Below are 12324 nucleotides of genomic sequence, written 5' to 3' on the forward strand. Positions count from 1 at the left end.
GAGACATAAGGATTTTTATCTGGCCCTGATACTAAAACCTCATGGTCACAGGCTAACAGGTGAGTCTCTTATTCAACAATAAAGGGAAACTTCGAGGATAAACTACGATCCAAATACAAACAGCCTCACATCCATTCTTGCCCTTCCAGTACAGTATAGCAACCTGGAAATCTGTTTACCATGCTGCATCCATGTTTTCCTTGTCTTTTCCTCTGCACAGTAATTTTCCTAGCCTGGAATGCATCCACTCCTGATTATTATTATATTCATATGGGTAACACAGTACTATGCAACAAGAGAGCATTTTTACATTTGCTATTTAATTTACATCCCTATTTTGTCCAAATTCTTCTCCATACATTTTCCCCAGCTGTGACTCAGAAGGCCACCTCTTTTTGCATGTTCCTTAGAGGACTCAAATCAACATTTTCAAGACTGAACTCATCTTCTCTCTCAATCTATACCCTGTGCAATATCATGTCAGATCAGGAAATGCATCTTCTATGGCCCAGTGAACTAGCCAAGTTAAACCCTGGATCTCACCTTTCACCTCGCAAAGCAGCCAACCACTTGTCTGTCTCATCTGCCTCTCTGGAGTTTTCCTTTTCTCTCACTAGCCTGGCTCAGACACATATGGATCATTCTTAAGCTGCATGACCACCCTCCTACCCAGCCTTCACGCACTATGGGGCACTAAGCTCTGCCCCAAAGTGATTCATTTGCCTTCACGCAAGCACAACACAGCTCAAAACCCCTTAGTTGCTTCACACTCCCAGCACATAGCCTCAACATCTTTAAGTGGCTGCAGCTCTGCATGAACCTCACTTTCTCAGTTTTCTCTGGCCTAATGGTCCCACCACCTCTCAACACTATTACACTGGGTCCAAGCTCCTATGAGAGTTTTGGTGGGGACAAACCATTTTCAAACCAAAACGAGAAACATTTTCTTGTACCCCAAAGCTAGCACCAAAGCTAGCTGTGGTGCTTCCACCGTATCTGTACATCCCCTCTGTAATCACTATCAGGTACAGCACAATATTCTGCTTAAATCTGTATTCTCCATTGGGATGCTCAGCTTTAAGATGACATTTCTCAGCCAAATATGGTGGCGCATGCCTGTAATTTCAGCACTCAGAAGGCTGAGGCAGAAGGATCGCCATGAGTTCAAGGCCAGCCTGGGCTACATAGTGAGAACCTCACTCAAAGACAAAACAAACAATGACATATCTCTGTTACTCGTGAGAGTATCCCTAACACCAATGTCGGCATCTGGCACATAGTGGGGCTCAATAATCCTGACAAAATTACGTGATTCAACTTGTATACTTAATGCTGATGCTGTACCTCTCTACACAGGACTCAATCTCCCTCTTTTGGGCAGGTAATCAGGAACAAGAGCAAGCAAAAGAAAGACATACATGTGTGTATCCATGTGGTTCTGAGGAGCATAATCCTATCCCCTACCAAAGTACATAACCAAAGCAGTGTAAAGGAAGCAACGAGAGCAGTATAAAGTAATGTAAAGCCTTAATTATTGAAATTATAAGATTTTGGTGTTGAGCTAGTTTGGGTTCACTTACAACCAAGGAAAGTGAGGCTCAGGATTTATGAAATGAGATATAATTATTTAGTGAGAAACTGTTTCCCTCTACAAACTTTCCACTTTAGTTAGTGCCCAAAGCGTCATAAAATCTCAGTTAGGGGGAAAAGTATGCTTAAAAGCAGTGAAAAAACAAGTGTACTAAGAGAATTAGAGTTAACTATTTGTCAGCTCTATGCAAATACATTCAGTATTTCAGAGACATTTTTTTTTTCTTCCATGACTATTTAACTTTAATTAACTATACTAGATGGGCTGGGGGTGAACTGAGTGGTAGACCAACAACAAACTGCACTAGAAAGAAAAAAGTGATTTAACACATTAATTACAACCTCAGATTTGTCCTGAAGGCAGTCAGGATTTTAGATTTATTTTTTTAAAACAAAACAAAATTTTTTATGTAACAAAACCAAAATGTCTTACTGGATCCCTTGTTTCAAAATTTCAAAATGGACCACGAGTTACAATCAAACAGTTTCAATGTCAAATTTTCTTCAGTGAGCATAGTCTCCTTTTACAATGAGGAATAAATCAGTTATTTTAAAAAAATACACCAAATGGATACTGTATGATGAAGGGAGATGACTTATTTGGTACCATTATAAGTATAAAACAGGTTACAAATGATAGGTACACTATTATTTCCACTGGTTTAAAAAGGAGCTGGGAACTAACTATAGAGGAAATATTAAAATACAAATACTAGTTGCATTAGGTGAAGTGACTTTCTACGGTCACATGGCTAATGAGAAGTAGAGCTGGAACATACTACATTTCATTGTTTTCTGTCCTGCATATATAAAGGATGTATAAGCTGCTACATTTTCAGGGGGCAGAACTATAAGTGCTTCTAATAATGGCAGCCCACCAGGATAAAATCAAAAGAAATCTGATTCTGAATGTAGCTGAACAATTCAATAAAAATAAGGTACAGCTAATTCACATTTTTTAAAGTGCTACATTTTTTTTAAACAATGAAAAAGTCTCCTTGAATTGGCTCTAGTAGGTACTATTGAATTTAACTACAATTCACTGCTCACAAGGACTATGACAGGACCAGGTGCAGGCAGGCTCCTTCTCATGCTCCCTACAGCGGTAGAGGGGGAAGAGATGAAATCCAGATTACTACAATAGGATTCAGGCATGAGATGTGGCCAGCGGTTGCTCAACCAAGCACTACAAGAACATCTATGAGGAAGATGAATGATTCATCAACTCCTTTCCCTCTTGGAAAGTTCTCTAAAGGGAAGCATGTCTTTTCTCCTTCCATATTCCATGGGAGAAGACAACTGGTTATATAGGTGACATATCTGGAAAAATATCTGGAATCAGAAGATATGACACTATGGCAGACCTAACTTTCATAAGCCAATACCTCAAGCAAACTGATTCTTCTTGATGCCACCCAGGGAATATTTGCTGTCATGGGCACTACATTCATCTTCCAGTAGGGCTTACAGAAAGGGATAGCAGGAGTACTTTTCAGAAAACTAATTTGCAAAATCTGTAACTCAGAATAAGAATCCAGGAGCCTTCATTTTTAAGATTTGCAAATATCTTCTATAAGACATAGATATCCTAAGAAGAGATCACTACCTAGTACTAAAGCAAACTTATGGTAACTGTTACTCTAACTTCATTAGTTTCATGTAAGAATGACTTTGCTATCTACATTCCAACAAGTTTGTGCCAAAATAAATGTCTCACTGTAAAATGGAACTCTATTAGAATTGTACACTTGTCTAGTATTTCAAATAAAATTTTACAGTTTTTATTATTATAATCAAAACCATCAAAAACAGACTAAAGAAAATACACAACCGTTTTAAAACATAAAAATAAGGTACTCCATTTCACTGGTATATTATATGAAGAAATAAACCAGAAGGCAAAAAGTGAGGAAAAAGTTGTGAAGATCATGAATATACTCTGCAGTATAATTAATTCAGAGCTGAGAAAGTTCACAGCAAGATGACAGAAGAAAGCCCAATCATGTAGCACTTGTAAAATTAAGGATGAAATTAAAGTTACATAAAGAAATGTTTTATTTCAAAGGAGGAGAAAAAATAAATCTTTAATACACAAAGTAAAAACACTGCAGTCCATTTAGGGAAAGAAGTTATATTTAAATTGGTAAAGTTGAAGAATCAGCTTTTAAAAGAACTGTTTGAAGAATTCCTAGTGGTTGCCCTCTCCTATCTCACTCTCCAATACATACATTACTCCTTTTCAAAAGCAAATTACTATCATCAGAACTATTAACAACCTAAGGATTTCGCTTACTTCCCACAACTTAAAACCAAGAGAAAAACAAAATTCTTAAGAGAAAGTAAATCTGATAATCTCCATATCAATTTGAGGACCTATATCTTTTTACTTTAATGAAATACGATCTTCTCTGTTAATAAGCAAGGTGACAAACAGAAAAATGAGCATTCATGGAGAAGGGATCCTGCTACAAACCTCAATACTTATTATATGTTTATAAAACCCCTACCCTTAAAAAAAAAAGCTATATAGATAGACTATTTCAATTTAATTTTATTATGAAAATGGAAGTAACAACAGGAAATGGCAGCAGTGTACTGTATTTGACAAGCTCAATTAGCAGGAGGATCAAATGAAGTGATGATATGCCATTATGACCTTGGGGGTTAAAGATTCAATTTTCCATCTGGCCAAATCTAGATTTCCAACACAAATGCTGACACCACCTGCTGTATGTTATTAGGCGATATCCTGAGCAAACCCTAAGCATTTTCCATACACCAGGTATAACCTCAAGTTTTTTTCATATTTCACTCTATAATATAATTACTCCCCCATGAACAGAAATCAAAAATAAATTCTAATAATGCCTGAGTCAAAACAACCATAGCAGAAGCTATACTAACACATTCACTTACCAATCACCATAATAATAAAAATATCATAATTATTTTCCAAGTCATGATTGATATCGTGCTATCATTTTCTACAGCACCCAGGAAGCATTCCAATCAAAAGCTCTCTTTATCCCCTCAAGTAACACTACTTGCTACTGAAATGGATATCTTGGCCACGTCTGACAAGAGTAAGATCTTCAGAGCTCCTTCACTAAATAAAAATTCACCACATTTTAAAATTTCATAGTTAACCTTTTATGTCTTCTTGATTGAGGCAATGTAAATGCTTTTTGAATATCTGACATGCCAAGTGCTGGAGCCCATTTTGAATATTCGGATATAACAATACATGTGATCAAGAATCATGCTCTTAGGCTCTGAGGGCTGGATTTTCTATACTTTGAAATATGGACACCCTATGCCACAAGACCAGTCAATGAGTGGACAGCTCTCATCGGGACTGGGTTAGCATCCAGTGATGTTTACACACATCAATATGAGTGTACAACTCACACACATTCTCATCCACTATAAATATGAAACTACAGATGCAAGTTCAGACATTCAGTCTTGAAGATTTCATATGAGACAGCAAGAATACAGAAATGAAACACACAAAACCTTCTGTTGAAACACTATTTTCCAGTCTATACCCATACCAATTGCTTCTAATAAAATTAACTTTTCATTACCTGCACCTCCTTCCCTAAGTAAATTCACCAAGCTTCTCATGTTAGTCTAGTTACTTCTACAGTGTTTGGTAGCTAAATGGGTTTCTTTCTTATTAAAACATATTACCCAGGTTATTTCATTTTCTTCCTCTTGGGTAAGTGGTGTTTCAAAGATGTAAACATATAAAAATTCCTTAGTGATATAAACTTACTTGGCTTTCTGAATCCACACACAGTAGTCTGAGATGTAGAGGTCATTCAAAATGTAAGCTGGGTCATTTTCCTGAAATATTTTGTGGATATCCAGGAGACACTTCAAAACTGCACTTTTACCTGAAGGAAATTTAAAAACATTAAATCATCCTTAAGAAAAAGACATATAATTTTTTTTAACTGAGAAATTCAGATCCTGAGAGATAATACATTTAAAGCAGTTCAGATCTTGCCAGGTGTGGTGTACCTATAATCCCAGCACTCAAGGCTGAGGCAGGAGGGTTGCTACAAATTCAATGACAGCCTGGGCTACATAGTGAGTTTAAGGCCAGCCTAAACTACATGAGACCCTGCCTGAAGAAACTAAAAAGAAAAATTAAAAAATAAAATAGCTCAGATCTTAATTATTCCTTAAGAATATTTTTAATATTCCTTTGGTACATGAAAACATACAGTCCTATTAATGCCCAAACTTCTTTACTTCTGTCCTTAAAGACTATGAATAATGTCTACTGTTACAGGTGATTAATTGTGACTCCCATAAAAATCATATGAAATATAACTAAGTCAACTAAACAAAAGGAAGTTTTCCAAATCCAATGAATATTTAAGTGCATCAAATTTGAATTAGACAATGTTCTTGTAACTCAAGCTTTCAAAATAGCATGGAAAATATACCTTAATTTTCAAAAGTCTTTATTTTCATGGCAACACTTTTCATCAAGGAATTACCTAGTCTAACAAATTTTTTCACCTTAAAACTGAAGAAAATGTGACTGAAAAGTCAAATAAGATACTGCTGCTTCAGAACTGAGCTGACAAAAAATACCTGAAAAAAGAGCCATCAAGTATTAGTCTTGTTCAACCTAGGCATGAGATAATGGGAGTATGAATGAGGACAGATGCTCAGGTGGTGGAAAAAGGGACATTTCTGAGGGAAAAAAATCATTGGGATTTAAAAAAAAATTATCCAGCTCATTTCTTTCTGGTTATTAAATGGACCTAATTTTAATCCAACCAGTCTACAAAAGGAACTTTTCACAACTCAACAATTCCCTAGGTATTTCAAACTCCATGGCCACGCTCTGAAGATTATTAACTATGAGGTAAAGGACAAAATCTAGAGTAGTATCACTCCCTTTGATCTGTAAAATACACCATTTTCCATTTAACAGTTTCATTCTTATCTTTACAGTTCTGAAATATAAAAACACTGTAGGTTTATATAGTGGAGATACTAGATGGATGTGTCTTCATCAACATTTCCCACTTGACTTTTAGATTATAAAAGAATCTGGAGCTAAATGATGACATCTCGAGATCTCTAATTAGTTGCCACTAAGTTTTTAATATACTTAACACCAGAAAGGAAATTTCAAAGAGCAGAACTTCTATTTAGTGTTTTAATTCCCAATACCTGGAAGAGAACCTTGCAACTGTGGGTCTTAATCCAAGCATTTTAAGAATGAATGAATGACAACAATCCCCCAGCATTAAACTCTTGCAATGTCTTTTGTTCCATAATCTCATAAACCAAATCTTGATGATTTTTCCTTGGAAAGGTCCCTCTCTCCACTGCTGCCTGAGCACCTATCCCCATTCATATTCCTATAACCATCTCATGCCTAGATTTTAAGAATCTTTTTCCTTATCTCTCATGTTCCAGGCTCTCCCTTCTGACATTCATTTTGTGACAATGCTTTCCCTGAGTCCTCTCCTTCTATGTGCCTACCAGCCTAAGGACTTGATTCCAGGCTTTTGCTCAACTGGCTCTTTTTTTTTTTTCTCTCCACTTGACCCAGCTTGTTAAGGTCTAGCTTGTCACTGTCCTTTCTGGAAGCCCTAGGCTGACTCCCTCGTCCTCCGGGTCCTTCACTAAGCCCGCAATGTTTAGATATTCTCCCCCATTACCTCCCCTGCTCACTTTATGCTAACTTTATGTTCTTGGTATGATCAGTCTACATCATAACATTTTTTATAATTCACAAGCTAAGTAGGTAGCAAATCCTTCAAAATAGGTCATATCTTTTAAAAAAATATTAACTATGTGGCTTCCTTACATGCAGATGGGAAGGATTCCAATAAAAACTCCATTGCTAGACTAGTTGTTTAAAAAAATAAATATTACTTAGGAGGCTTGAAACTACAAGATGCTAAGTTTATTTGGATATGTTGACAGGGCTGCAACTTATAAAAGTGACAGGGTTAATCAGGGTGTGGATTTCCCCACCATGGGCCTATTTTTAACCTCAAAGTGGGTAACGTTGAAGGCAGAATTTTATGAAAGGAGGAGGAAATATAATCAGAATTGATACATATGATAAAACCAAGTTAACCACATGACTACATTATCCAAAGAACCAAGGGAGAGCTTAATTTTAAGAATTGTTAAAGGGTTTCAATTCCCAGAGAAGAAAATAGTCAAACCAACATAATCCAATTAATTTCTCTTTTGCTTCCTCCATCTATTTCTGGATAGAAGGAGGTGCAGGGGGGATGACTTAATTCTTGTTTATGATAATCTACTAATTTAAAGTTTTAAAAGTCAATAGTAGGTCTTCACCAGAAAAACAATTTATTCTACAGTATAGCAGCCCCACAATATTGTCTCCCAAGACCTGAGACCTTACTAATATAAGCAAGTTAACAGAAGATGCAGGGCTTGGAGAAACATTCATGTACAGAAACAGGGAGAATAAGCAGATGAGTTTGGAATGAGTGACAAGAGGAAGAGATGATGCAATCAGGACTGAGTGAGAAGGCCTCGACTCAGGTGAGGACCACAGGGAAAAAAGACCCTATTTGAGAGTTTCAGGGAGAAGGGTGTGAAGTCAGGGTCATGTTTTTAGAGGGTCTATCATCAGCCAGTCAGTACCTATGCTTCTGTTAGCAGACATGTCTAAAGTGAGGCTGCCATCTTGCTAAAAGTCTCAGACAAATTCAAATCTTCCAGCTACTACAAAAGAACAGTAATTTTAAAAAAATGGTAGTGAAAAGAAAATGACAAAATAAAAAGTAAAAAATAAGAAATGTTTAGTATATCTTTAAATCTAAAGAGCACAAATAACAGTATTTGCATGTTCTGATCCCTATGTTGTTTCTTTTAGGAAAAGAAAAAAATACACATAAAAAATTCTAAACATATATTTATTCAAACAATATTAACAGTATTAACTTTTTCCACATTCACTGAATAAGTGGATGAAAGCTCATTGTGTGCCCAGCATTGTACCACACGGCCAGTGCAGCTGTTTATTCTTTACAGGTACATTCCTCTATTTTCAAATGGTCCAAAAGAAACTCATTACTAGTTTAGAAAAAAGTTAAACATAACTTACTATAAAGCCGACCCCTGAAATATTGACAAATGAATGTTAACAAATTTTAATTCATTTTTATTTATTTACTTATTTTTTGCAGTGATAAGGACTGACCCCAGGGGCACTCTACCATTACGCTACCTCCCCAGCTCTTTATATTGTTGAGAGAAGATCTCACTATTTTACCTAGGTTGACCTTAAATTCCCTGGGCTCAAAAGATCCTCCTGCCTTAGCCTGGTAAGCAGCTGTGCCTACAGATGCATGCCACTAGATCCCACCGTGCACAACTTCTTTACTCCTTGTTTTTTTTGTTTTTTTAATGAGAAGCAATAATTCAGATAATTTTTTAAAAATCACATGCATGGCAGTTTTGAAACAGAAAGTTATGCATGCTCTTCAAAAGCTGTGTTTTAAATATAAGCATTGCTCAAACTATTTTTAAAGTATTCTGTGACAAATATGGTAAGCGACAATCAGGCCATGAGCACTAGAACAAAATTTTATTAAAGTCATCTTTCCCCTACCACTACGTACTGTGACTCAAAGGTCACACTTGATCTCCCTGGCTCTGCCTCTATCACCATGGATGACTGCAGCATCACAGCCAGGAGACTCACAAACATGTGGCTATTTGGATTTTTTAAAAGTCCCTTTTATACTGTTCTTTCTATCAGGTCCTCAACCACTTATCTAGCAGTTACCAGCAAAGAAAAACACTGGCCTTCTTCTAGGCTGTCACATGGCCAGGGGCCAGAGGCATACAGGGACTCAAAAGTTCCCGGCTCCCACGGGGTTTCATCCAGTTGTGGACTTGTCACACATCAGAAGAACATAAAAAACAGCTAAGGTCTAAATCTAAAACAATTTCTTCTGCTCAAAGGCAACACAGGAAAGTAACCATTTTCAGGCAGTTCACTACCTGGTCCAAAGCAGACAAAAAGAAAGTATCTTGTGCAGTAATCACAGTAACTATACTCAACCGCAGGAAGGCACTAACAACTCCTCCCCAGGATGTCAAATCCCCCAACAGTTAGGGATTCTCTAGGATGGACGTGGCCGCCTGAGCCAGCCGTGTCCATGCAAGCCACTCTGCAAGCAACATCTCTTTATTCAAGAAGAGACTTTACCACTAGTGTCCTGGTATTATAAATGACAAGAGCCATGAATGTTACTTCAGGGAAATGATTGTTTAATGACAACACAGAGAAACATAATGATAACATAAAGAAACTATGGATGACACTAATAAGTAGGTGTGCAGTAAACAGGATTTAACACATCCTCTGGCTTTCCTTTAAAGAGAAGGTAGGCTAAGAATAATGTGTTTCCTGTCTGGACAGATGTGGCATCTCAGGTTAATATATCTTAAAACAAAGACAAGATTGAGCTGTTCTAAATTAGAATCCTTGGGCTATCTGAAATCCTCCTATTAGCACTCCAGGTTTGGCAACAATCTCTCACTGACAGACCCAAGGCAGTTAAGAAGAAATGGCTCCCACTGCTAGAAGATGATCAGAGAAGTGGATTTTTTTGTCTGTCTAAAAGCCAACAAAAGGAAAACTAATGCAAGTTGTTACTCTAAACAGAAAGGGCTAAATTCTTTTTAACTGCTGATACATCATGGTGGCTGGGTGGCTGAGGTTCTCTAGCTATTTAGTTTTGCCTTCTAAAGTTCTGAGTGATCCAAGCCAAGAAGCCAAAAAACAGTAAAAAAAAAGGAGGTGGTTATTTTAAACACCTAAAGGAAAGCACAGCTCAGTCTTTATTTATAAAATAACCTCAAAATTAAAGCCAAATTTATTATAATTTTTAACATACATAACTTAGAACATACTAAACTTGGCTAGATTTCTGGTATTTTAACAAGACCATATTACAAAAGGGATATCTTATGAATTATTTTAACATTAATTTTACAGATAATTTGACAATAAAAAGGAATAAGATAGAAAAATTTTGTCAAATTACTTGAAATTAAGAAAATCAAAGTGGGAGTAATTAACACCTGGCCCAATATTGCAGTTTAGATCAGAAATGTCCCCCCAAAATCTCATGTGTTCAGAGGTTGAGCTTTCTAAAGGTGACTAGATCTGGAGCTCTAACTTCATTGGTAGTCATACATGATGGGATCATAATTTGATGGCATTACAGGAGGTGATGGAGACAGGAAGTGGGGGGTAGCTGAAGAGAATGTATCATGGGAGTATGATCTTGGGGAGTATATCTGGTACTATGTCCTTCCTCTCTGGCTCTTCCCCACCTGGCTGACATGAAGTGAGCAGCTTTCTTCCACCATGCTCTTCCACTATCTGCTTCACTAGAGATCTGAAAGCAACAAGGCCAGCTCACCATGGAATGGAACCTCTGAATCCATGAGCCAAAACAAACCTTTCCTCCTTTAAGTTGATTTTCTCAGGTATTTGGTCACAGTGATCCCAAGCTGACTAACCCCCTGTTAGGACATAGAATAAAGTTAAGTCTCCAATAATTAACACAAACAGATGCATTACATCTAGCATTAAAAAACCACCCTGAGCTGGGGAAGGCTGGGTGTGTAGCTCAATAGGAGAACATTTGCCTAGCATGTACAAGGCCTGGGGTTCAATTCCCAGCACAAAGAAAAAAGAAAAGAAGCTTCTGTTTGTGTAGTTTTTTATCCTCAGATTGTTCAGATGCCATTTAAGCTGTTATATTTCTGCACTGTAATAACAAACACTTGAGGCAATGAGTTATTATTTTAAGCATAAATTTAAATCTTATGGTAATTTTTAAAGTATTTTGTTATTAAAATTACATACATTATATTCACAAACAAAATTTACATGAAACAAATATATACTTTGTAGACATTCCCTTTTCCTGAAATGCACAGCCTCAATCTAATTCCTAATTTCCCATCCATGTTGCAAATCAAGCACTACTTCTGGGCACAAGGTTCCAAGTCCCCTTTTTCCAACCAAGTCTAGGCTCCTCTCCTACTACCTAGTACACCTTTCCACTACAGCAGTCAGTAGCTACTCACTTGCTCTGCACTAGGAACTTTACATTCATTTCATCATTAGTCCTTGCATTTGTTTCTCGTTTCACACATGAAGAATCTGAGTCTCAAGGATATGAAGGAATTGGCCCAGATCACAGCTAGGAAACAAGTCAGGATTTGTCTTTATTTATTTATTTTTTATGAATCAGGATTTTAAAATAAGTATGTATGATTCTTAGCCACCATGCAATAAATATAGTGTCAGCATTTATCACCTTGTGTGGTGAACTCCTTGATGGGAAAGGACATGACTTTTCATCTTCCTCGCCTGGTCTAGAACAATGTCCAGCAAATTGTTCCTGTTCAGTAAAGGCTGGTCGTTAATCTGCAATCTGGCATACATGAAACCTAACTTTAAACACACATGATCAAACTACTCCATTAACATGTTCTAGTTAAAACACTTTTGTGCTCTGTGGATTTATTAAGGTAATTTGCATCAGAACAAATGCCAAACATAAAACTTATTTACTCCTTTTCTCAATGTATCTCTTCCCTGACAAAAGACTGTAACTGGACCAACTTTCTTTCATCACTGTACCATTGAAAGTACAAATAATTTAACCCAATGGTACATTTTGCCTTTTTTCCCCC

General features: G+C 36.8%; 1 protein-coding gene across 9 annotated transcripts in view; it reads right to left on the reverse strand.

Moving 5' to 3' along the window:
* The window catches only part of Shq1 (SHQ1, H/ACA ribonucleoprotein assembly factor), a 113607-nt gene that overhangs the window by 48855 nt on the left and 52428 nt on the right, over nucleotides 1-12324 (reverse strand). For all 9 annotated transcript variants that reach the window (XR_015439498.1, XR_015439499.1, XM_004854211.4 and 6 more), the window contains one exon: nucleotides 5369-5489. Coding sequence is in view for 7 of the 9 variants with exons in the window: in XM_004854211.4 (XP_004854268.2) it covers nucleotides 5369-5489 (121 nt within the window). In the remaining 2 variants the exon portion in view is untranslated. The remainder of the gene's footprint in view (nucleotides 1-5368; nucleotides 5490-12324) is intronic.

Source organism: Heterocephalus glaber, unplaced genomic scaffold (assembly GCF_053883595.1).
Source record: "Heterocephalus glaber isolate CG9 unplaced genomic scaffold, H.glaber_assembly_v1.0 deba00001472, whole genome shotgun sequence".
NCBI classification, from domain to species: Eukaryota; Metazoa; Chordata; class Mammalia; order Rodentia; family Bathyergidae; genus Heterocephalus; species Heterocephalus glaber.